The sequence below is a fragment of the Metopolophium dirhodum genome, chromosome 6 (assembly GCF_019925205.1).
Source record: "Metopolophium dirhodum isolate CAU chromosome 6, ASM1992520v1, whole genome shotgun sequence".
Taxonomy (NCBI): domain Eukaryota; kingdom Metazoa; phylum Arthropoda; class Insecta; order Hemiptera; family Aphididae; genus Metopolophium; species Metopolophium dirhodum.
In genome coordinates this window covers 36,902,893-36,930,688 of record NC_083565.1, presented here as the reverse complement: position 1 = coordinate 36,930,688, position 27,796 = coordinate 36,902,893, and the positions used below count along the sequence as shown (strand labels likewise).

Below are 27,796 nucleotides of genomic sequence, written 5' to 3'. Positions count from 1 at the left end.
TATAGTTATTAGATCAATTGTATATTTATTGTGTATTTTATATTTATTTGTATATTTTATTACGATTTTCAGCGATACATATTCCAAGCTGGGTTCATAAAAAATAAATATTATGTGTAAAAGTGCTTACTGTACTTTTAAACACATTTAATAATTCAACAAATAAATTACTCAAAAATTTAAAACTTATAAAAAGCCGACTATATTTCTTCTTATAAATGGTGAATATTATACATATATCATATAACATTTAATATATTAATTATAATTATATTATATAATATATGCACCTATATTAAAAATAATACATTATAATCAATTTTAAATAGCTAAATCATCATTTTTTTTTAAACTCTTATCTGTGTAGTTTGACCATTGTTCGATCATGTGGTCGCATATAGTTTAAGGTAAATATTAACAAACCGATTACATATCAGCATCATGCGATTAAATGTTAGATTTTTAGAAGTCCCGATATAAGTCCCGAGTCAAGAACTCTAGTGTTGTAAACTTGTATTTTGTAGGTCTCGTCTCTTACATAATGAAATCTGATTGAGTAAAAAATTAACACTACAGATATTCTCAGCGTTTTGATATAGGTACATTATAGTGATATAATATATTTTTCTATACATACATTTAACAAAATAAATAGTGAAATATTGTTGAATATATAGTGGCTTACATTTTTCATAACTTATGGGTAAACAATAATTGATTATATTTTTTTAAATATATTTGCTTTAGACTCAGCTAAACATTGACAATGAAGGTGACGTATTCCTGGATCATATATTCAAGTTTAATTTTCGGTACGTATAGGTACCTACAATATATTAATAAATAGATAAATCATGTTTTTGAGACACTATGTTAGTATAATAATCATTATAATTTATAATTAACTAGGTATAGAATATACACAACAATTTAAATAAATGTATACATCTCAAGTGAAGAGTTTTGAATACAATTTTACAGTATATTATGAACCAGTCATTTAATCAAACCACTAATTTGTTATTTTGATAACAAGATTTTTCAAACTGATTAATTTAAATTTAACTTACTATACAGATTCTGTTTTCAATTTTTCTCAGATTAATTTTCTTCATTTACAATATTTTAATAATATAATATAGTATAATATGTGTGTATGTGTATCCTGGCATATAAAATGGTTTTTTGGACTGTAACAGTATATAATCCCAAAGATCATATTTTATGTTTAGACTCTGACCGGAGCGATGGATGTATTGTTTTTACAATGATTTATGTTTTATATATTTATTTATATTTGTAGAGCGTTTGAAGTTAAATTTTATCAATTCCTATGATGAACAAAATTATCAAAATATTTTGACTTCTTTTGAGCTGTTTGCAGACAATTTCAAATTTCAATTTTTATTTTTTTTTCTATGAATATCAATAAAATTTTATTTGTTTGATAAAAAAGCGTAAAAACTGAATACAAGACTCCTGGTATATTGTAAAAATAGCAGTTTAAAAATATTAAATATACAAAGGCACAATTTTTTTTATAAGCATTTTAAGTTCGCATTTCAACAACATTTATCAAATTTAAAATTCAAAAATGATTTTGTAGTTAAAAATTTATAAAATGTTCAACTTTTATTCACAATAATATCATCAAATATACTTAGTAATATCAATATATCATAGGCTGACTGCCTTCACTCAGAATCGTTTTTCTTATACGATGATATTATTATATCATTGAATTCAAATTTATCACCATTCATTACAGTTACCCACTTATTACCTACTGTACAGCAGAGCGACACCCACCTGCCCAACTTATTTTATATAATCACACTAGCTATCCGAGTTAATAAAATATAAACATGCACTTATAAATTATAATATGTACTAAAAAACATATAACACGCAACGTGACACGCATATTTATATATTTACGTATAAATATTTATTGTATTATATTATATATAATAATTATTATTATAAAATTGTTATAAAACAAAATCATTAGAAATGTGAAATATTATGTACGTCAAAAAATTGGAAAAGGTAGTTATAGAAACTTACAAATCTACAAAAGGATTAAATTACGTAAATAAATATTAATTGTCTTAGGTATGTAAAATAATAATAATTCCAATAATGAGATCAAATAGTTAAAAATAGTTTAAAAAAGTTAAAAATATTAAGTAATAAATTGTTTAATAATTTATTTATTCGTCCAAGTATTTTGGAACATAAAAATTGAATTTAAGGTGAGTAGTTTATGAGTTATAAATATTTAAAGTTTAAATGAGCTGAGTGGCGTGGTACGGGTTTACCCTGTGAAATATTTGTCCATTACTCCACTCATCTAAACTTTAAATACTTATAACTCATAAACTACTGGCTCTAAGTTCAATTTTATGTTTTGAAATATTTAGTCAAATATTCTGCTTTGGAATATGAAATTAAAACTGTATGTTATCATTCCAAAAAGTAAAAAACTTAAAAAAAACTATAAAAACGATATTTTTAAATAAAAATATTGTGTTGTAAACGACACGAAATTATGTAATATATTATTTTCAAAAACCATTACACTTCTTGAAATAATGAGTGTTTAATGATAAAAATATCACCCTGTATAGGTACTTACATATAAACATGTAGATTTACAATATATTATACGTGGTGTAATAGAAAAATCTAAATATAATTGATGCTATAGTTATTATAACTTTATAGTTGAACAAATTACAAAAATTATAAAAATTTTATGGATAATAAATAATTTAATAAATACACTCATGTAACAAAAAATGGTATTTAAAACAAAGTTATTAAGTATGTACGTTTTAAGTTAATTTACTACAAAAAAAAAAAAAATAATAAAAACTACTTGTCTTATACAAAAATTTAACCATGGGAATTGTTGTTATTTATTATTTGAATCAAATTTAAACAATTTTATTTTCAGTTTCAAGTTATAAAAATGAAAAAAAAAATAGGGATAGTATATAGTTAATATAGAAAAAAATATTATGTAATATTGATTATAATAATAATATATAGTATTATTGCATAATCAGTTATTTCTGGTTCACCCTGTACCGATAAGTATTTATTGTATAATATAGCTATATACAATAATAATTCCAGTAATAAAACGAAAAATAAATCGAAAAAATAAATTCAAAATATAATATTTCATTTAAATATGAAATGTAGGTACTTACTTTAATATGATATGGATTGACAGGGATGTCTTCTATCAGGTGCTGTAGATACATAAAATGTAATCAGTACTTTATTATTATATTTTCTGTCTCTACTACAATTATCTATATTATAATATAGATTATAGATTTTAGGTTCAAAAGATTCAGTGACATATTCAGTCTCACGAGGGGGCAAATGTGGGTGTTTTCCTATGTATAATATGTTTATAAAGGTAACCTGATACGCTGGTTGTTTGGTGTAAAACGGTTACTATAAAATATTTCATAATTTTTAAAAATATATAACAAAATTGTATCCATAGGTACAGCGAAAAAATTGTCTCAATATAAATTAACACCTATTTATAGTCATAAGGATCAAACATAATGTGTTGGTGCCGAAATAAAAGTTATACTATATAATATTATCAACTGAAAAAATAAATCAACCACTCTTACTTGGCGATAACGACGAACAGAAAGTTACAACTAAATTTGTTCTTATGATAATAATATATTTTAATTAATGTAGATAGTGACTGAATTGAGAGTACATTCTAAGTGGAGAAAGAAGGTTGCGGATTGAATGAATACTTTTCTTTTTAGATTTTATATTATGGTAAAAACCTTTGTTCCCCCACCAACTATTATTATTTGAAATTATCCCACTGTATGTATTACACATGAATGCACGATAATATTATATAATATTATTGAATTCAAACCTCAAATGCTGATTAAAGAACAAATATTATAATCCACTAAACATTTTTTACGTATATTTTAATGCATAACAATACATTATTTCAGGAACCCGCATCCTGTCTCAAAAATACCATGGATTTCATTTATCGCCTATAAGCACTATACCAGAGTTGGTGACTTTACTATAAATACATTTTATGTTATGATATTTTATAAGTGCCGAAAATAGTGGTTGTTAAGGCCCTTGAGGGCTAGCTGAGCCTTAATGTCTTAATAAACACCAACAACTAAAATACCATCTATATTTAATGTTAGGTATTCTAAGTACACATTGTCTTAAGTGATCAGGAAGATCAAAACCCCTCCGTTTTTACATTTTTATTTTGTTACAACTAAATTTATCTACAATCCTATTTTTTTTTTTCTATAGTTAAATTTTTGGCTACGCAAGGGACATCAGATTCTGATATAAAATGTAACATTTAATAAATTACGATATGGTCTCCAATAAAATAAATTTATTATTATCTTGAACATATTTTATAAAAATTTTTATATTCGTAATGCTTTTATATTAGCTTACAATTATTGTATAATAAGTATTAAATAATAATTTGTTGCTCATTTGAATAAAATTATAGTATCAATGATGAAATGTATAATTGTTCCAATGGAGAACCTATCTTATGGAGTTCGATTTGTGATGGTTTTGAGAATTGTTCAGATGGTTCAGATGAGACCAAAGAGTTGTGTGCTCTATTCGAGTTTGAAACAAATATGACCATGGGTATAAAATAATATTGCTTTATCTTATATAATAATATTTATATATTTGTATAATATCTATGTTATAAGATTCTATATAAACGAATATGAATACAAATAAGGAGCTTTTAATGTTCCAACTAATAATATTAGACTATTGTTTTAGATTGTGGTAGAGTGCATAATATGAAAAACAAAGTAAAACCCGATGAAGCTCATCAATCAATAACTGAATTAGCACCTTGGACAGTTGCTGTGTATAAAAAGAATGAAGATTCCAAATTTGATTTTATTTGTCCTGGATCGATGATTTCTCTGAATATAGTAATTTCTGGTAAGATCCTTGCACAATGTAATTACGGTGGAATGGAAATTAATCAAATATTGTGTTTAGGGTTTTTTCTGCATTTAGATGGGCAATTTGATCTATTTAAAATTGGTCCTATGGTTGTTCCTAAGTTGTTGGCAGATTTTAAACTATTAATCAATGTAAGTTATTAATAATTCAAAGTCTGTAAGTTATATGTATGGCATGTGTTATATAAATTACAACAACTGTGCAGGTAACAATGATTTACTCGGTTGAAGATGATTTGCGTGATAGATTTCATTTGGACACTTATAGGATAAACACTATAGAAGTTATTGTCTTAGCAAACAAACTTCCGTTAAGTAATGGATTTGGATTTACGCCTATTTGTATCGATTGGTTTAGTAATTATGACATACGGAAGGAAACTCAAATGAGGGTACATTTGTTTAATTATATGATTAACTAGTCTGTAGTTTTATTAAATACATACATTATTCATTTCATATTGATTGTTTGGTTTAATTACTATAAAGTAATAGATTTGTGACAACATTGGGTAGTCCTGTGAGTTAGGTCTTTTAATTTAAGGCTCGGGAAGTGATGACTAAATAAAAGCCTAGTCAAATTATCATTTAATATCAAGCTGACTAACCGTTTTCGCTCAGAATCGTTTTTCTTATACAATGATATTAAATCATTGAATTCAAATTTAACACCATCCAATACAGTGACCCACTTATAACCAGGGTTTGAAAACGTTTTCAAAACGGATTTCAGAAACTGGTATAAACCGTTTTAAAATCGAAACCGAGACTGTAATCAAAAATGAAACCGATACCGGTATTAAAGTCAAAACCGAAACAGGAAAAAATTGGATACCGGTATTATAATTTAAAACCAAAACCGTAAAAAATTGAAAACCGGTAATAAATTCAAAACTGAAATCTGAAAAAATTGGAAATCGTTTTTTTTTTTTTTAATTGACGTATTTTTAAGTACGTAAATTTTATTAATACGCATAATTAATACTAATAATACAATTGAGATCATGATTAAAATGTTGATAACCATTTCATTATTCGCAAAAGAAAATTGGAAACCGGTATACAAAACCGAAACTGAAACCGAAATTTCTTAATAGCGGTATTGCTAAGTTGGAACCGAAAAATTTAGAAACCGGTATTCGAAACCAAAACCGAAATTTCCTAATACGGGTATTGAAAAATTGAAACCGAAATCGAAAAATTAAAAACCAGTACATAAAATCGAAACTGAAAACGTAATTATTTCAATAAGTTTCAAGCCCTGCTTGTAACTTACTTTACAGCAGAGCGACATCCACTTACCCACTTTTTTTTCGAATCAAATACTGCCTACAGGGGACACCATGTAAAAAAAACGCGCCTAGCTTCAATCTAAATGGTGGTGTGGAAACAAATGCATTTTTATTATCTTTATGTACTCGTAATTTTCTTAATGGTGAATACTGCAAGTAAAATTACATAAACACATTAAAAAAAACCATCCTGTAGATAATTTTCTACTCTAAAATTTTTATTTGAATTTTTTTTTTTACTGCATCAGTCTTAAGCGAGATATTAACGCAAAGGTTGTTTGTTTTTAGTGAAAAAAAATGTATTTTAAAGTATGTACTACGTAGGCTTTATAGCTCAAAAACAATAACTCTTACGTGAAAATATAATGCTTTTTTTGTAGATAATATTACCCCTCTATAAGCGAGATAATAAAAAAAGGCTATTTTGATGACATTTGTCTTCGAATAACCTTTGACGCGCACATGATTTCGTGGTCGACTTTTTACACATTGTTTGTGACGACGTTATAAAGGTGTTTGCCAAATTTCACCTTAATGGGATTTTTTCAGTACAGAAAATATAATTTGACTAGGCTATTATTTAGTCATCACTACCCGAGCCAATTAAGTTGAACAACCAGAGTGCGTTCTGCGCGCAAGCGCAGAGTCTTATGTGGCCCACCACACAAGTATAAAAAAAATGTTTGAACCAATATACATTATTTTTATTTCCATATTTATATTTACCGTTTTATACTTTTACAGACTATTAGTTATAAATATATTGAAGACAAAAAGGAGGTTAAAGTAGTACAATATTTCACAAATTACACAACGGAGAATGAAAAGGAGATTTATATCAAATTTAATACAGAAAATGGTAACACAAATAATTAAGATTGTGATCATGAAATTAAATTTTTAACCAGATATGTTTAATATGAAACTGGAACCAAATGGTACCTCGGGGGTCAAAAGTAAAATAATCTAGTACTTTTCTAAATAGTTGCAAAAATCAAAAAAATAATTAAGAAAGACGGGAATTGATATGCAAAACCATTTTTTAACAATATCTATAGTTTATTTTTTTAGACTTACTTAAAAACAAATAACCATAGATACATGGAATTTTTTTCCAAATGTTTATAATTAGATTTTCTGTACACAATAAAATATTTTAAACATTTTAAATGCTTTTAACCTTTTTATAAACATTTTTTAATTTTTCACTTTTTGGTTTCACTTATTGGTTTTATTTCTATAAATTATGAATGATATTTGTTTGATAGTTCAAAATTCTTTAAATAGTAATACTATATATGTTTCTCATTTATCACAAAATATCAAAAATATATTATAGTCACAAAACATATTTATAATAATTAACATTAAAAAAAAAAAGGTGGATAAGTGGATGTCACTCTGCTGTACAGTAGGTTACAAGTGGGTCACTTTAATGGATGGTGTTAAATTTGAATTCAATGATATAATATCATTGTATAAGAAAAACGATTCTGAGCGAAAACGGTCAGTCAGCCTATGATTTTACCAAGTATATTTGATGATATTATTGTGAATAAAGTAATTTATATATAACTTATTTACGTGGAGCCTTGTTTTAAATTTTCAATCCTTACTACAAAATAATTATTAAATTTTAAATTTGATATATTTTGATACAATTCGAACTTTAAATCCTTATAAAAAAAAAACTGTGCCTATGTATTTTTAATATTTTTCAACTGCTATTAGAACGATATATCAGGAGCCTTATATTAAATTTTCACGCTTTTTTACCCAACAAATAAAAATTTATTGATATTTATAGAAAAAAAAACTAAAAAAATTGAAAACTGACAATGTCCGTAAACAGCTCAAAAAGAGTCAAAATATTTTCAACATTTTATGGTGTATAGAAAATGCTAATATAAACATTCAGTGAAATTTTCAAGTATCTACAGTCATTCGTTTTTTAATTACAATAAAATAAGAAAATTGTTACATGAGAAATCGACTAAATATCAAATGTTGTAAAAATATAAATTTCAGACGCTCATAAAAATTTAATTTAAGTTTCTTCTAGACATTTTTTTTTTGATAAAGGTAGACAAACTTATGAGTAATCATATATTACATTTTCAAATCTTAGATTTAAAAAGAAAAATTTTTATGAATTCTTAACTCAAAATAATTTGCTATTTTTCGTGATTTTTCCGTATTTTGTCAAAATTTGAAATTTAAATGCTTATAAATAAAAACTGTGACTAAGGATTTTTAATATTTTTCATCTGCCTTTGAAACAATAACCTAGGAGCCTTCTATTAAATTGTCAAGCTTTTTTACTCAACAGATAATTTTTTATTGATATTTATAGAAAAAAAAACTAAAAAAATTGAAAACTGACAATAGCCGTAAACAGCTCAAAAAGAGTCAAAATATTTTGTAAATTTTATGATGTATAGAAAATGCTAATATAAACATTCAGTCAAAATGTCATGTCTCTACGGTCATTTGTTTTAGAGTTACACCAAAAACCAAAATCGATTTTCTCGAAAACAGATTTTGCGTAAAAATTCCCGTTTTTCCTTAATTTTTCTTTTGTTTTTCACGTCGCTTGTGAAAACTAATTGGAAATTTTTACTTTTGACTCCCCAAAGTACCAACTAGATTCACTTTCCTATCAGAAAAGTTACTATTGAAGAAAATCCAAGCACTTTTACTGTCCTAAAACGTGATGACAGACACAAAAATTAAAAAAAAAATTAAAAAATTAATAAAAAAATAAATAAAAAAAAATTAAAAAAAAACACACATCATTGTCTTAAAAATCTTAAAATGATCGTAATTTGCTTATGCCTACAAATAGCTCATCGGGAGTAAAAATATTTTGAAATTTTTTTGTTTTACAGACAGTGCCATTATAAATTTTCATTAAGTAGGTCAAAAGCGCAGGGAAAAACAAAAGAAAAATGGGAGTTTTTACGCAAAATTGGTTTTTGACGAAATCACTGTAGGTACATGAATCGTCCACTGGTTGTTTATATTAGCCTATTCTATATACGTTCACATTTTAAAAATATTTTGATTTGTTTTGAACTGTTTATGGACATCTGAGATTTAAAAATGTAATACAAGTTTACATTCCCCATACGTTTGTCCAATTTTATAAAAAAAAAGTCTCTACCGGAAAGTCAAATTAAATTTTTATGAGCGTTTGAAGTTAAAATTTTTACAAGATTGGATATTAACTCGATTTCTTGTGTAGCGATTTTCTTATTTTATTATAATTCAATAACAAATAACCATAGACACTACTTGATAACATTTTCAAAATATTTTGACTTGTTTACGGACAGTTGTATATTATGTTAATTTCTTTTTAAAATTGTATTTGTTTGGCTAAAAAGAGTCAAAATGTAATACAAGACCCACAGTTACCCACTTGAAACCTACTGTCCACTTGTCCACCTTTTTTTGCTTTTATTCTTGACGCTTTTGAAAATAATTGGAAATTTTTATTTTTAACTCCCCTCATTTACAAATAAAATTCACTTTCGTACCGGAAAAATTGCTATTAAAGAAAATCGAAGCATTTTAACAGTCCAAAAGGTAATGACTGAAAAACAAAATCAACACATAATTGTATATTACATGCATTAATCTCTCCACTTAGTTTCTAAAACGTCAAAAAGCGTAGATATATAAATAAATACACTTATATCTAAAATTCTACACCCCTACCCCTATTAAGAGACAATTTAATGATAAAATCTCATATGTATACAATTTCTCATGTTTCAGATCCACATATAATTGATGTATTTCTAGGATCAGGCTTAGGTATTTTAAACTCTAATAGTTATTTTTTAACCGGGATAGTTATGAGTTGGTCTCCTAGAAACCATAAAAGTGAAGTCTATACAATGCAATTTACAAACATAATACACTATGTTCCATTGATACGTGGTATTTTTAACAAACATGTACGTAGGTATCAATTTAAATTGGTAATTTATTGTATTGGCTTGGTTTTTTAATGACAACTTTTGCTTCAAAGGTAACATATTATAGAAAGAATATATATTTTTAAGATTTGATTTTTTGACAGGTCACAGTGAATTCATGCGTTTTACCAACTGTTGAAGGAGTTATTTATTCTTATGAAGGTTCTGATGAAATATTATCTCACGGGACATTAATTGATCGTCACGTTAATATTATTGAGAATTGTGAAGTTGGATATCATAAGGCTTTTCGCTATGGTTTTAGGTTTTGTCTAGGAAAAGGAAAATGGTTATCGAGTTCTGATAAATTGTGTTTCAGTAAGTTTTGTTTATCAATTTATCCAAATGTCATAATAATTATTAAGCCCAAGGTATGGTAATGTTTGTATTATAATTTGTTTATATTTATAGAAATGTGTCCACCTCTAGAGTCAGATAGTATAGATATTATATGTACTTATAATGGGAAGTATGCTAATTGTACAAATCCATCCATACCCGATACAATAGCAATACCATTATGTAAGCCTTCATATACCGCACAAAATGGACACGAAGAGGAACCACTTGAATTACTTTGCCAGCCCAATGGAGCGTGGAATAATGAACTGTATAGATGCAATCCAAGTAATTGTATTATTTTATTATAAAGATAATTCCCTAATTTATTTATATTTTATTAATTTACTTAACTTTTACTGCAATCAAATGCTTTTGTTTCTATGCGAAATGATTACATAAAGGATGAATAACTAATCATTTCGTTCGGGTTAATCGATTGATGTAAATGTTTAAACCGTCAACAGTTTGTCTATTCTATAGTCATTATTACCTGTTAACTATGATTAGTCATATATATGTTCAAATATCATTTAAGTTTGCGGTAAAGTTTATACCATAAACAATGGAATGATTATGCTAGTTTTAAGCATTAAACTAATTTTGCATTGTACATTAATGGTTTCATACCTTATTATTACTTGGTATTTTGCATTTAATTTGCAATAATTTCTTTTATTATTATTACTTTTTATCAACTGTATTGTCATGGTTTTGTTACCAACAACTTTTGCTTCAAAACTAACATATTTGAGTACACAATCTTATAGATAAGCGCATATGTGTAGAGCACCTCGATCTATATAATATGTAGTGTTGCCCCGCGTTTAAGCCAGTGTGCCGGATAAGGGCTACGCTGTAACGAGCAGTGTTGTGTTCTGGGGGGCATCGCCGTTTTCGACCAAAAACGTTCCCTTTCCGTCGGCCGATTTACTTTTCGACGCAGACAAAAAATTGAAAAATAATTAATATTATATAACTTACTATTAGGTCTTTATGTTATACTTATAGAAATTTATTAAATATTTATTACACCCAAGTTGTATAAAAAAGTATATTGTGTGGCAAAGGAGGGAAGTGAGCTATTTCAGTCACGGTCAAGTTTATAATATAATTAAGAAGTCATTTCAGTCACCCAAGACTGAAATTGCCTTCCCACATGAGCCACGCATATTATTTTTTGTCACTCCTCTACGTTCATCGATCACGATTCACGGCAACGGTCATTAAAAATGCAACAACCATACTATTCTATGAAAATAATTTTATGAAAGAAATGATTAGGTTTTATTTATTTTAATTGTCTTGCGACGATGCGAAGTGGTTTTAATATGAATTTAAGATTTAACCAAAAGTTTATAAATATTAATTGTCTTAGGTATGAAAAATAATAATAATTCCAATAATGAGATCAAATAGTTAAAAATAGTTTAAAAAAGTTAAAAATATTAAGTAATAAATTGTTTAATAATTTATTTATTCGTCCAAGTATTTTGGAACATAAAAATTGAATTTAGGGCGGGTAGTTTATGAGTTATATTTAATATTTAAAGTTTTTATGAGCTGAGTGATGTGGTACGGAGTTACTCCGCGAAATGTTTGTCCACTACTCCTCTCATCTAAACTTTAAATACTTATAACTCATAAACAACTGGCTCTAAGTTTAATTTTATGTTTTGAAATATTTGGTCAAATATTCTGCTTTAGAATATGAAATTAAAACTTTATGTTATTGTTCAAAAAAGTGAAAAACTAAAAAAAAACAATAAGGATAAAAAATATTTTCAAATAAAAATATTGTTTAATAAAAACGTTTGACTTGAAAATATGTAATATAATATTTTCAAAAACAATTACACTTTTTGAAATAATGAGTGTTCAATGATAAAAGAATCACCCTGTATAGGTACATACATATAAACATGTAGACATACCATATATTAATATACGTATTGTAACAGAAAAATCTAAAAATAATTGATTCTATAGTTATTATAACTTTAAGGTTAAACAAATAACAAAAATTAAGAAAATCTTATGGTTAATAAATAATTTAAGAAATACACTCATGTTACCAAAAATGGTATTTTAAAAAAAGTTATTAGGTATGTACGTTTAATGTTAATTTACTACAAAAAAACAATTTTAAAAAAACTACTTGACTTATACAAAAGTTTTAACCATGGGAATTGTTGTTATTTATTAATTTGAATCAAATTTAAACAATTTTATTTTCAGTTTAAAGTTATAAAAATGAAAAAAAAATTAGGGATACTATATAGTTAGTATAGAAAAATAAATTAGAAAAAAAATATTATGTAATATTGATTATAATAATAATATATAGTATTATTGCACAATCAGTTATTTCTGTTTCACCCTGTACCGATAAGTAATTGTTGTATAATATAGCTAAATACAATAATAATTCCAGTAATAAAACGAAAAATAAATTCAAAATATAATATATCATTTAAATATAAAATGTAGGTTTAATATAATTTACAAAAAAAAACTTACTGATTTTTTTACGTATATAAATATTAATTGTGTTATTATATATAATAATAATTTCAATAATCATATAAAATAGTTTAAATTTTAAAAATTGCCTAATAAGACATGGATGTCTTCTATCAGGTTCTGTAGATACATAAAATGTAATCAGTACTTTATTATTATATTTTCTGTCTGCAGTACTACAATTATCTATATTATAATAAAATTTGGTTTCTTAGGTTCATAAGATTCAGTGACATATTCAGTCTCACGAGGGGGCAAATGTGGGTGTTTTCCTATGTATAATATGTTTATAAAGGTAACCTGATACGCTGGTTGTTTGGTGTAAAACAGTTACTATAAAATATTTTATAATTTTGAAAAATATATAACAAAATTGTATCCATAGGTACTGCGAAAAAATCGTCTCAATATAAATTAACACCTATTTATAGTTAATTAATAAGGTTCAAACATTAATGTGTTGGTGCCGAAATAAAATGTATGCGCGCGGTTGTATATAGGTACTATATAATATTATCAACTGAAAAATTAAAAATGTTGTAAATAAATCAACCACTCCCTAACACTTGGCGATAACGACGAACAGAAACGTTACAATTCAAATTGTTCTTATGATAATAATATATTTTAATTAATATAATAGGTCAATCGCTAGTACTCTTATAATATAGATAGTGATTGAATTGAGAGTACATTGTAAGTGGATAAAGAAGCTTGTTTGTGGAATGAATACTTTTGTTTTTAGATTTTATTTTGATGGTAGAAACCTTTATCCCCCCACCAACTATTATTATCTGAAATTATCCCACCGTATGTGTTACACATACATGCACGATAAGATATAATATTATTGAATTCAAACCGCAAATGCTGATTAAAACTACAAATATTATAATCAACTAAACATTGTTTACGTATATTTTGATGCATAACAATACATTATTTCAGGAACCAGCGACCTGTGTGACAGAAAATTTGCAAAACGACCAGCTGTATCACCTAAATCAAAGTTGGTGACTGTAGTACAAACACATTTTATGTTAGTATAAGTGTCGAAAATAGTGGTAGTTACGGCCCTTGAGAGTTAGAGCCCTAATGTCTAAATAAGCACCATACATCAATATAGATCTATATATATTAATATTAGGTATTCTAAGTACTAACTACAAATTGTCATTATGTGATCAGGAAGATCAAAATCCCTACTTTTTTACATTTTTATTGTGTTAAAACTAAATGTATCTTCAATCCTCTCATAATTTTTTCGATAATTAAACTTTTATCTACGCATGCAACATCAGTTTCTGATATCAAACGTATCATTTAATAAATTATATGGTCTCCAATCGAATACATTTATTATTATCTTGAATATATTTTATAGTTATTGTTTTATTCGTAATGCTTTTATATTGGATTATAATTGTATAAGAAGTATTAAATAATAATTTGTTGCTTATTTGAACACAATTATAGGAACACTTATGATAAGTATAACTGTTCAAATGGAGAAACTATCGAATGGTCGTGGCTTTGTGATGGTTATGAGGATTGTTTAGATGGTTCAGATGAGATCAAAGAGTTGTGTGCTCTATTCGAGTTTGAAACAAATATGACCATGGGTATAAAATAATATTGCTTTATCTTATATAATAATATTTATATATTTGTATAATAACTATGTTATAAGATTCCATATAAACGAATATGAATACAAATAAGGAGCTTTTAATGTTCCAACTAATAATATTAGACTATTGTTTTAGATTGTGGTAGAGTGCATAATATGAAAAACAAAGTAAAACCCGATGAAGCTCATCAATCAATAACTGAATTAGCACCTTGGACTGTTGCTGTGTATAAAAAGAATGCAGATTCCAAATTTGATTTTATTCATCCCGGATCGATCATTGCTCCAAATATAGTAATTTCTTGTAAGGTCCTTGCTAAATGTAATTACGGTGCAATGGAAATTTATTAAATATTGTGTTTAGTTAGTTATTATTTTCGGGATATCTGTAAGACGTATGAACCAATGGACGACTCAAAATTGAATCTATTCAAAATTGGTCCTATGACTCCTTTGGTAAACTTGTTGGAAGATTATAAACTGTTAATCAATGTAAGTTATTAATAATTCAAAATCTGCAAGTTATATGTATGACATGTGTTTTATAAATTACAACAACTGTGCAGGTAACAATGATTTACTCGACTGCAGATACTATTAATTATAGATATGGTAATGATGCGGAAAAAACTATATCAGTAATTGTGTTAGCAAACAAACTTCCGTTAAGTAATGGATTTGCGCCTATATGTATCGATTGGTTTAATAAATATGATATACGGAAGAAAACTCAAATGAGGGTACATATTTTGTTTAATTATATAATTAACTAGTCTGTAGTTTTATTAAATACATAAATTATTCATTTAATATTGATTTCCTGGTTCGATTTCTACAAAGTGATAGGATTTGGACAACATTGGGGAGTTCTGTGAGTCAGGTATTTTAAGTTAGAACTAATATGTAATATATGAGGAACATAGAAAATCAAAAACCTAACCATAATATACATTCATATTGATATCCTTAATATTAATAAATTCTTCGACCCTTTTTTTTCCAAATCAACCACTGCCTTTTGGGGAAAACATGTAAAAAAACGCGCCTAGCTTCTACCTCAATGGTGGTGTGGAAACGGATGCATTTTTATTATTGTAATGCGCTCGTAATTTTCTTAATGGTGAATACTGCAAGTGAAATTACATAAACACATAAAAAAACTATATTTAGATAATTTTCTACTCTACTATTGAAACTTTTTTTTGTACATCCAGTTTAAAGCTAGATATTAATGCAAAGGCTGGTTGATTTTAGTTTAAAAAACAAATTTATTTAAAAGTATGTACTTCGTAGGCTTTATAGCTCAAAAACTATAACTCTTACGTAAAATGTTATGCTTTTTTTGTAGATTATTATCCCCTCTATAAGCGAAACATTAAAAAAGGGTATTTTCATGACCTTTATTTTCAAATAACCTTTGACGCTCACGTGATTCCGTAGTCAACTTTTTACACATTGTTTATGACGACGTTATAAAGGTGTTTGTCAAATTTCACATTTATGGGATTTTTTCCGTAGGTCCATAAAATATAATTTGAATAGGCTATTATTTAGTCAACACTAATCGAGCCAGTTAAATTTTAAGTTGAACATTTTTTTTTTAATTGACGTATTTTTAAATACGTAAATTCTATTAATACGCATAATTAATACTCATAATACAATAATTGAGATCATGATTAGAATGTTGATAACCATTTCATTATTCGCAAAAGAAAATTGGAAACCGGTATACAAAACCGAAACTGAAACCGAAATTTCTTAATAGCGGTATTGCTAAGTTGAAACCAAAAAAATTAGAAACCGGTATTCGAAACCAAAACCGAAATTTCCTAATACGGGTATTGAAAAATTGAAACCGAAATCAAAAAAATTAAAACCGGTACATAAAATCGAAACTGAAACCGTAATTATTTCAATCAGTTTCAAGCCCTGCTGGTAATTTACTTTACAGCAGAGCGACATCCACTTACCCACTTTTTTTCCGAATCAACTAGGTACTGCCTACAGGGGACACCATGTAAAAAAAAACGCGCCTAGCTTCAATCTAAATGGTGGTTTGGAAACGAATGCATTTTTATTATCTTTATGTACTCGTAATTTTCTTAATGGTGAATACTGAAAGTAAAATTACATGAACACATTGAAAAAAACCATCCTGTAGATAACTTTCTACTCTAAAATTTTTATTTGAATTTTTTTTTTTACTGCATCAGTCTTAAGCGAGATATTAACGCAAAGGTTGTTTGTTTTTAGTGAAAAAAATGTATTTTAAAGTATGTACTACGTAGGCTTTATAGCTCAAAAACAATAACTCTTACGTGAAAATATAATGATTTTTTTGTAGATAATATCACCCCTCTATAAGCGAGATAATAAAAAAAGGCTATTTTGATGACATTTGTCTTCGAATAACCTTTGACATGCACATGATTTCGTGGTCAACTTTTTACACATTGTTTGTGACGACGTTATAAAGGTGTTTGCCAAATTTCACTTTTATGGGATTTTTTCAGTACAGAAAATATAATTTGACTAGGCTATTATTTAGTCATCACTACCCGAGCCAATTAAGTTGAACAACCAGAGTGCGTTCTGCGCGCGTGCTCTGAGTCTTATATAGCCCACCACACAAGTATAAATTAAATTTGTAAGCCACTATACATCATTTTTATTTCCATATTTATATTTTGTTTAGTCAGTCTTTATTTCACAAATATTAATGTTGTCATTACAGGCGTTTACTTAACGATATATTAATATTATACCAAAATTATAATTGTATATTATAAAACTGTTTTATACTTTTACAGATTATTGGTTGGAATCATAATGGTGGTAACAAGGAGGTTAAAGTAGTACAATATTTTACACATTACAGAATGGCGAATGATGAGATTGATAAGACGTTTGTTATCACATTTAATACAAGTAAATACAAATTTAGATTGTGATCATGACAACCTAATATATTTTACTAGAGGTTTTTAATATGAGACTGGAACCAAATGGTACTTTGGGGGTAAAATGTAAAATATTTTAGTATTTTAAAAAGTAGCAAAAAAGAAAAAAAAGAAAATATACTATTAAAAAAAAAACCAAGCAAAATATCCCAAAAGGTGATGACTGAAAATAAAAATCGACACATAATTGTATAATACATTCATTAATCTCTCCACTCAGATTCTAAAACGTCAAATAGCGTAAATTAATAAATAAATACACTTATATCAAAAATTCTACGCATCTACCCCTATTAAAAGACCATTTAATAATAAAATCTCTTATGTATAAAATTTCTCATGTTTCAGATCAACATATAAATGGAGTATTTTTAGGATCAGGCTTAGGTATTTCATACAGTAATAGTTATTTTTTAACCGGGATAGTTTGGAACTGGTCAAACGGAAACAATTTGAGTGAAGTCCATACGATGCAATTTGCAGACATAAAACACTATGTTCCATGGATACGTGGAATCTTAAACAAACATGTACGTAAATATCTTCGTTTATAGGTATTAATTTAAATTGCTAATTTATTGTAATGGCTAGGTTTTTTAATAACAATTTTTGCTTCAAAGGTAAAATATTATAGGAAGAATATATATTTTTAACACTTGAGTTTTTGACAGGTCACAGTGAATTCATGCGTTTTACCAACTGTTGAAGGAGTTATTTATTCTTATGAAGGTTCTGATGAAATATTATCTCACGGGACATTAGTTGATCGCCACGTTAATATTATTGAGAATTGTGAAGTTGGATATCATAAGGCTTTTCGCTATGGTTTTAGGTTTTGTTTAGGAAAAGGAAAATGGTTATCGAGTTCTGATAAATTGTGTTTCAGTAAGTTTTGTATACTAATTTGCCTAAATGTCATAATTATTATTAAGCCCAAAGTATGGTCATGTTTGATTAAAACTTATTTACGTTTATAGAAATGTGTCCACCTCTAGAGTCAGATAGCTTATATATTGAATGTTTTCATAATGGGAAGTATGCTAATTGTACAAATCCATCCAAACCCGAAACAATAGCAAAACCATCATGCAAGCCATTATATACCGCACCAAATGGACTCGAAAAGGAACCACTAGAATTACTTTGCATGCCCAATGGAGCGTGGAATAAAGGACTGTATAGATGCAATCCAAGTAATTGTATTATTTTATTATAAAGATAATTCCCTAATTTATTTATATTTTATTAATTTACTTAACTTTTACTGCAATCAAATGCTTTTGTTTGTATAACAAATGATTACATAAAGGATGAATAATTAATCGTTAGGTTTGGGTTAATCGATTTATGTACATTTTTAAACCGTCAACAGTATAGTATTCTATAGTCATTATTACTCGTTAACTATTATCATTCATATTTATATTCAAATATTATTTAAGGTTGCGGTAAGAATTATACTATAAACGATGGAATTATTATGGGTGGTGGATCAGCATCTGCTGGAACGGCACCGTGGAATGTTGGTGTATATCAATTCAATAAAACAATATCCAATGATTATGATTTGATTTGTGGAGGATCGATTATTTCCCCAAATTTGGTCGTTTCTGGTAAAATATTTGTATAATGAGTATAATAGAAAATAATGATAATTAAATAAATATCGTTTTAGCGGCTCATTGTTTTTGGGAAAAAGGTATGCTATCTCATAAAATATCAGTTAACGACGGTCAGTACAAAATTGCTGTTGGAAAATATTCAATAAATATTACAAAAATTGACAATGAATTATTTACGAAAATAATGAATGTAAGTTATTAATAAGTCAAAGTCTACAAATAATTGGTATGACTTATATAATATGATTCAAAACTATTTTATAGGTGGAATCTGTTCATCTTCATGAGAATTATCGTGGATATGCCTGGTTTCATGCTGATGATATATCTATTGTTGTGTTAGAAAACACAATATCTTTTAGTATTGGTGTTTCGCCGGTCTGTGTCGATTGGATGAGTATAAATACTATAAGAAATGGAGATAAAGGAAAGGTTTGTTTGTAGTATTATTTATATAATAATATTGTTATTTAATTACAGTTAATGTCTGTATTTCTGCCGTTATTGACTATAAATAAATAAATTGTCCATTAAATATACGTAATATCTGTATGTAAAGAGCAAATACCGTGAGATTTGCTGCTAAATTTTGCATAAATATTGGCATGTTACATAATATAACTAATAAAAGCGAGTAAGTGGGTTTAGCTTTATTGCATGGATGGTGTTAAATTTGAATTCAATGATATAATACTGTTGTATACGAAAAACAATTCTAAACTAACCTAACCGAACCTACCTGAAAACATACTGCGTGTCTCACGCATACAATACATACAAGCGTGTCTCTCTGTTAATTATATTTTCAACATTATAATGAAAATTTTTAAGTTTTGAACATCATACTCGGAATATTAATTAAACGAGTTGAACAAAGTTTGAATCATATAGAGTTGGTACTTACATATTTTAACGAGCAACGAAGTGAACGGGAGCAGCTATAATATATATATACAATTAATGCGTTAAACACACACACAGACGGAAATCTCAAAATAATATATAAATGGTTGGCATCGTATTAAGGACACACAGACAAACAGACATACATTATTTTTATAACTTAGATCACACATTGTACAACCGTTTAATACTTTTACAGATTGTTGGTTGGGGAAAAACGGAGAAAGGCATTGCCAGTCCTATTTTATTGGAAGCATCTTTGCCATACATTGACCATAGAACTTGCCGGGAAATGTATAAAAACGGATTTGAATTATATGTGACTAAAGATAAATTTTGTGCCGGTTCTGAATTGGGTAATAAAATTATAATATACTTAATTTAAAATTATTAACAGCTGGATATTGATGGTGGACAATTTCAAAACTGAAGATTACATAATTTTTATGATATTAATGAATCACATTTTACGAATTTACAATTGGTATAAGAATACAAAATATTTCTCTGCAAATCTATCAAACAAACTATACACGTCATAGAGAGCGTAAGAGGTATAGTGAAAAATCCAGTGGCGTATTTGATTAGTTTTACTGGATGGGGGGAGGACGACATTAAAATGATCATGCCCGTGGTGGTGAATATTGTAGGCGGGTGACGGGCCTCAACGCCTGTTGGTTCAAACAATAAAAAAAATTTCAAATATATATTCTTGTAGGTACTATAAAAAGTACAAATTATCACTCAATGTAATTTTAAGCGGAGAAGACCATAGGGGCCTTTTACATACGTGAGCCCCGGAGACGTGGCCCCCCTACACCCCTATACCCGGACTAGGTGCTTATGTAAATCATGATGCGAGTTTGCGACTGTTTATTTGATAACTGATAAGATTGCTACTCTGACTACCACGAAGTAAACGTCCATCATCAGGAAGTACAAATATTTAAATTAGACACTCCAGTCAGCTATAACATAATATGTTTTCATATTATACCTAATATTAAAACATCAACATGTGCAGTATAAAAAAAAATCGTTTTTCCTTAACATCATAGTATGTACCTAGTACAACTATATAAAAACCAATTATTCTTCAAGTCGTTAAGGCAGCATTCGCCCCCACTGCTCCCCTCAAACATGCCACTTTGAGAATCACTTAGGAAATGGCGTGTACAGGTTAATGCCCCGTCTAAATACGGTGGTCGAGAGCATGTGGATTTTAACTGATCCATATATAGGACGATTTTTGTGTAATCTCTTTCTTTGTATAGATGTATTGGTAAGAACTTTAGAATTAACATTTTATACGGTGTAACGTAAGTACCGCCTGTAGACCAATTGTGTCGTTTGGGTGTGTGTGTGTGTGTAAAGAATATGTGTGACGTATTCATGTATGTATTAGTATATTATTGCATCATCTCACATCTTGTATGGTCAATTGTAATTATTTATCCTATGTTGTACATTTAAGTAAATCATGGAAATATTTTATATTAGGTTTTATACTATGTTAGTGACTTAAATGATAAATTAAAATCTATTATTAAAATACTGTGCCGTAAGCTTGGTATCTATTATATTTTTTTAATTATTGTTAAATGCAAAGTTCTATCTTCAAAAGACAGTATTTAAATATTTCTAAAAAATCACATCGATGCTAGGATTCATTCATAGGACATGTAAAGATTTTACTAATCCCTTTACCTTATATTTTTTATCATAACATTATTAGATTTTATGTTCAATTGCATGTTATTATAATATTATACATGATTTATGTTATATTCATAAATTGTTTAATGTTAAATTTCTGTATGCGTATATTCTCTTTCCGTTAAACTCGCATTGTAATTACGATTTTTAAATTGTTAAACAGTATACGGTTGACAGATGTATAGTTTTTATGTAAAATTGTTTTGGAAGTAGTTTATTTAGAGATTCATTGATTATTTGATAATCACACTATATAATTTTAACTCAAAACTATGTTACCTACCTACCAATAATAATACATTTTGGTTTGAAATGTATTGAGTTATCGGTTATAACAATTACTTTTATCATAAATTCCACCTATGTAGTTTGCTCAGTGTAGGTGTGTGTAAAAGACACCTATAAATATTATGATTTCGACCTACTTCTGGCACATGTTATAGAAGATTATATCATATTTACCCTTGTAATATTGTACTTGTACATCATTTACTAAATAAGGTAAATCTATATTGTACCTACTGCCCAATAATAGTCATATGATTAAAGTAAGTATTATGAATAAAATATATTTTGTTTCAGGACAAGGAGTGAATAGTGGTGATAGCGGTGCAGGCTTAAGCTTTTTACATTCGAATTTGTATTATTTAACCGGAGTAGCGAGTGTCAAGGATCCAAATACAAATAATTCAATCGCAGTTTTTACAGAAGTAAAGCACCACATTCAATGGATTAATAAACTGTATAACAATAGAACATTATAACAATAATTATAAACATAATTATTAAAAATATACTACAAACTATAATGTAATATATTATAAGCTATTAAAATAATTTAGTCCAATATGTTTCAATTGAAATCTATATTTGTATACATAGTTTGTTACTTATATGTAACAATTTTCAACAGTTCATACTAGTATTCATTTAAACTAATCATAATAGGTACGTATTTAATTATACATAATATGTAGTACCAAATCATTAAAAAGATTAAAATTGACACATATTCAATTCGTACAGTTTTCAGCATTATACATTAATGGTTTCATAATATTATTACAAGGTATTGTGCATTTAATTTGAAATAATTTCTTGTATTATTATTATTTTTTATCAACTGTATTGACATAGCTTTGTTAACGACTAACATATTTGAGTACACAATCGTAGCTGTAATGTGCGGAGCACGTCGACCTATATATGTAGTGATGCCCCGCGTTTTACGCCGGGGTGCCGGACAAGAGCTACGCTGTAACGAGCGTAACAGTGTTGTGTTCTGAAGGACATCTCCATTTTCCACAAAAAACGTATCCTTTCCATTTAGGCCGATTCACTTTTCGGCCAAAACCAAAAGTTCAATAATAACTAATATCTTTATGTCGTTATGTTATATACTTATAGAAAATTATTAAATATTTATTACACCCAAGTTTGCATAAAAAAGTATATTGTGTGACAAGGGCGAGATGTGAGCTATTTCAGTCACCGACAAGTTTATATTGTGAAGCTGTTTCAGTCGCCCAAGACCGAAATTGCCTTCTCACACGAGCCACGCGTATTATTTTTTTGTCACGCCTCTGCGTTCATCGATCACGGCAATGGTAATGCAACAACCAGACTATTCTACGAAAACAATTTCATGAAAAAAACTACCTATTAGGTTTTATTTATTTTAAGCGTCTTACGCGGAGGTTTTAATTTGAATATAAGATGTACCTAACCAAAAGTTTATGTTTTGTAAGGACCGTGGTATAGATTTCAGTGTCTGGTTGTGAAGGGGTACGCGTGACAATGTGCGCGCCCAGCAGTTTTGGGGATATCTATTTTACCATCCGGCCCTTTTGTGTATTTATCGCTTTCCAACGCTTTCAACCGTCATTGAAAACTAAACTTTCGGTGCATGCGTATGGAAAAAAATATATAAATAAATAAAATGAAATTTTTGTCAATAATTATTAAACATAATAGTAATATGGGTATAATGTATTGAAAAGGTGGGCAAGTGGATGTCGATACCAGTTTTTATTATAATAATGATAGTTTCTGGTGCTACATTCAGAAAGTATTGATATAAATTGTCATATTCCAATTCTGACTTACGTAATATTATATCGTCGGCTTCCTACCAAAACTCGATAACGGCAAAATAGTAATTGTTCAGTAAACGACTTTGAAGTTTTTAAAAAAGTACATTTTTGGTCTCAACCCCAAAAAATCTTTAACCCGTCAGTGGTTGCGATGTGACCGTGGCGCTCACCTCGTTAGTATTTTGAGAGCCACAAATTTATTTATTACTTAATTAATCTGATACTCCTATACCTTCAGTTGAAATATGTTTAAATATACTTTTGCAAATATAATAATTTTATAGATAATTCTCGATTAGATATCGACATGCAATGTTGTTAGTAATATTCATAAATTGAGCATTGCACTCACTCAATAGACCTAATACTATTTCGTAAGCTCAGACAGTTAGGCCTATTTTTAAGGAGCACACAATATTCATATGCATACTGTATAATAATCAGCAAAATATTCCAGACCACTAGGGCCAAGTTGAATGATAATAATTATATTATGTATAAAAAATTATAAATTAATTTTTAGTAGTAAACAATTTATAATTAAGAAAAATTGTAAGAACATTTTTGTAAAAGATTAAAATATAAATAATTTGTTGTTGGTTTCAATATTGTATGTTCATTGTATAATAAATAATGATGAAAAAACAACGAGGTGAGCGCAGCGCTCACTCAATACCAATGGTGGGACTCTGCATAGCGATACCAACGACGGGTTAATTTTTAAGGTATTTACATTTTTTTTTATAATAAAAACTGCTTGTATTACTGCATTAAAATATATTGGATTTTTTTCGAAACATTTAATATAACACTGTTTTTTTTTATTGGTAAAGTATTGTATGTAAATATTTTAACCGTTAATGAGTTTTACTGATTTTTACTACCTATTTGTTTTGGCTGGAATAAATCTATATCGGTTTAATATTAAATATTTTGCTTATTGGACATAGTCAGATTATCATCATTAGATGGTATTTATGTCAATTATCAAGTTATTTGCTTAAGTGTGAATTTTTTAACTATTAACATCATTATTGTTGTGTTTATCATGATAAATAAAAATAAAATAAATTATTAATAGATATGTTTTATCTTAAAATTATTGTCATAATAACATAACTCATCAATTAGAAAAAAATACAAAATACAAAATTATATAAAAAGAAAATAACAAATACATTTATGTAAGTGATTTACAACTTTAAAGAAATTGCAACTTATGTATAAAATAATTATAAAAATAATTTCCAAGACCTTAATAACTTTAATGTACGACTTTAAACATAATGACATCAATACTCAACAGTGAAAATAATTATTAGTAGTTAATAATATGAAATAATAATAATATTACTCTAACAAAAGTAACAAATTTTAGTGCAAATCAGGAAAGTACAATCTTTTTTTTTTTTTTTTTTTTATTTACATAAGCCGCAACAGCAAAGGTTATTGGCATTAAAACATTAATATTTTTTAACAAAAAGAAACATTAATAGTGATATGTACAGAGAAATAGAATATGAAAATAACAATAGATAGATACAAAGATAAATAGAAAAATGAGTACATAATAATGAACAGTATGTTTGAGAAATATCTAGGTTATATTAAGTGATATAATCCCGTTAATTTTAAAAAGTTAATTATTTGCTTTATGTTGATAGACTGTGGGCTAAGGGCTTCTTCCAGGTTGTCTGATATGTTGAGGTTAATTCTGATGTCGGCGAATTTACGGCAGTGACATATTATGTGTTCAACCGTGGAGGTTTCACCGCAAGTTTGGCATTGTTCGGGTTCGGATCTGTCCATAAGATGTTTGTGAGTCACCCATGTGTGGCCTATCCGAAGTCTGTTTAATATTACTTCCTGGCGTCTAGGTAATAAGAAGGATGGCCATGGGGAGACTGTGGGCTTTATTTTATTGAGCTTGGTGTGTAGAGTTGACCATAGGATCTGCCATTGGGCTAGAATGTGGTTGTCGATGGTAGTTTTGAGGTCCTGAAAAGTACAGGTGTGGATTTGTCGGGAGAGGTGGGAGGAGATGGCTTCTTTGGCAAAAGTATCGGCCAATTCATTACCTCGGATTCCGACGTGGCTAGGAACCCAACAGAAAATGATGGTCTGTGTATTGGATTTGAGGCGGTGTATCTGGTTGTGGATTTTTCCGGATATACTGTTGGGTTGGTGGATATTTAGGATACTGGTTAAGGTGCTGAGAGAGTCGCTAAAGATTATGGCTTTATTCATTCTATTTTCATATATTATGTCGAGAGCTAGGGAAATCGCAGTTGCTTCGGCTGTAAAGACTGAGCAGAAATCTGGTAGCTTGAACATTTGTTTTGTTTCGTTATATACCACTGCTGCTCCTACACCCAAGTTTGTTTTAGAACCGTCGGTGAAAAACTTAGTATGCTCTTGGTGATTTTCCGAGATTGAAAGAAATTCTTTTCTGTATATGCTGGGCAAAGTATCGGTTTTGGGGAGTGAGGATAATGTGGTGTTTATATTGAAATCCATGATCCACGGGGGAGTGAGGGGACCTTCATGTCTGATAATTCCGGAAATATCAATATTTGTGTTTTGAAGGAGGTTTTCGATACCTTGATGTATGGGGAGGTTGTTTTGTGTACGCCTGGCGGCTAGAAGCATGGCATTCTTTTTCCTTATTAGGCAAATGGGGGGGGTTTGAGTAATGTTAAGTAGGCTGGGGATTGGGCTCGAACGAAATGCTCCAGAGACTAATCTTAGGCCCGAATTGTGCACTGTTTCGATCATTTTTAAGTTCGAAGAACTCGCATTTATGAAGAGGAAGGACCCATATTCTAGTTTTGAAAGTATGATGGATTTGTATATCATTTTGAGTGAGGACGAATTTGCGCCCCAAGATGTGTGGGCCAACATCTTGAGGATGTTTATTCTTGTTATTGTTGTTTTTCTAAGTTCTTTCAGGTGGGCGCACCAATTATTTCTTGTGTCGAATACGATTCCTAATATTTTTAAAAGTCTTGTGTTGTGTATAGGGGTATTGTTTATTTTTATGTTTAATGTCTGGTATTTTTTTTGAAGGGTGAAAATGATGCTCTGAGATTTTGGGGCGGAGAAACGGTAACCGGATTTTGATGACCATTTTTCTAGAGATAAGAGTGCGTCTTGTAATACGGGTTGTATATTTTGGGTGTTTTTACCGCAGCACCATATGTTTAAGTCATCTGCAAAAAGTGATGATTTCACGGGGAATTTGATTTCTTCACAAAGGTCGTTGATTGCAACTAGAAATAATGAGACGGATAGAGTGGAGCCCTGAGGCACACCGTTTTCTTGTTTGAATACCTGAGAGAGGTGGCCATTGACTTTAACCTGGAAGGTTCTGTCTGATAAAAAGTTTTTAATAAAGTTGAGCATGTTACCTTCGCACAGTATTTTGTGTAGTTTTTGTGTTATGCGTGGACGCCATGTGGTGTCATATGCTTTTGCTAAATCTAGTGCTACTAGGCCTAGGGATTGTTTGGTTTCAAAAGTTTTTATTATATCATTTTGTAGATCATGTAAGTTGTTGTATGTGCTTTTATTTTTGCGAAAACCGTTTTGGTGTGGGGAGAGATAGTTGATTTTTTCAAGGAACCATCTCAATCGTGTGTCTATGATCTTCTCGAGTATTTTGCACATTGTATTTAACAAGGATATTGGTCTATAGCTATTTGAGTC

General features: G+C 28.3%; 1 protein-coding gene across 1 annotated transcript; it reads left to right on the top strand.

Annotated features, from left to right (window-relative positions):
• The first annotated feature begins 476 nt into the window (after positions 1 to 476).
• Positions 477 to 24,876, top strand: LOC132946240 (uncharacterized). The gene is made up of 25 exons (XM_061016122.1): positions 477 to 599; positions 748 to 812; positions 4,011 to 4,074; positions 4,547 to 4,692; positions 4,837 to 5,004; positions 5,065 to 5,159; positions 5,234 to 5,419; positions 7,064 to 7,178; positions 10,100 to 10,281; positions 10,407 to 10,620; positions 10,714 to 10,929; positions 14,113 to 14,203; positions 14,641 to 14,786; positions 14,931 to 15,098; positions 15,159 to 15,286; positions 15,361 to 15,534; positions 17,608 to 17,725; positions 18,106 to 18,287; positions 18,429 to 18,642; positions 18,735 to 18,950; positions 19,200 to 19,370; positions 19,433 to 19,569; positions 19,644 to 19,811; positions 20,482 to 20,638; positions 22,581 to 24,876. Exons 2-25 carry the CDS (start codon positions 767 to 769, stop codon positions 22,760 to 22,762), a joined length of 3,684 nt encoding a protein of 1,227 aa, XP_060872105.1. The 5' UTR covers positions 477 to 599; positions 748 to 766; the 3' UTR covers positions 22,763 to 24,876.
• Positions 24,877 to 27,796: the final 2,920 nt, after the last annotated feature.

What these genes read in the sequence shown, in the direction of transcription:
- LOC132946240 (XM_061016122.1), top strand. Translation starts at nt 767, where the DNA reads ATGAAGGTGACGTATTCCTGGATCATATATTCAAGTTTAATTTTCG. An exon ending in ATATTCAAGTTTAATTTTCG is followed by an intron (nt 813 to 4,010) that starts GTACGTATAGGT and finishes ACATTATTTCAG; the next exon opens with GAACCCGCATCCTGTCTCAA. An exon ending in ACTGTATAGATGCAATCCAA is followed by an intron (nt 10,930 to 14,112) that starts GTAATTGTATTA and finishes ACATTATTTCAG; the next exon opens with GAACCAGCGACCTGTGTGAC.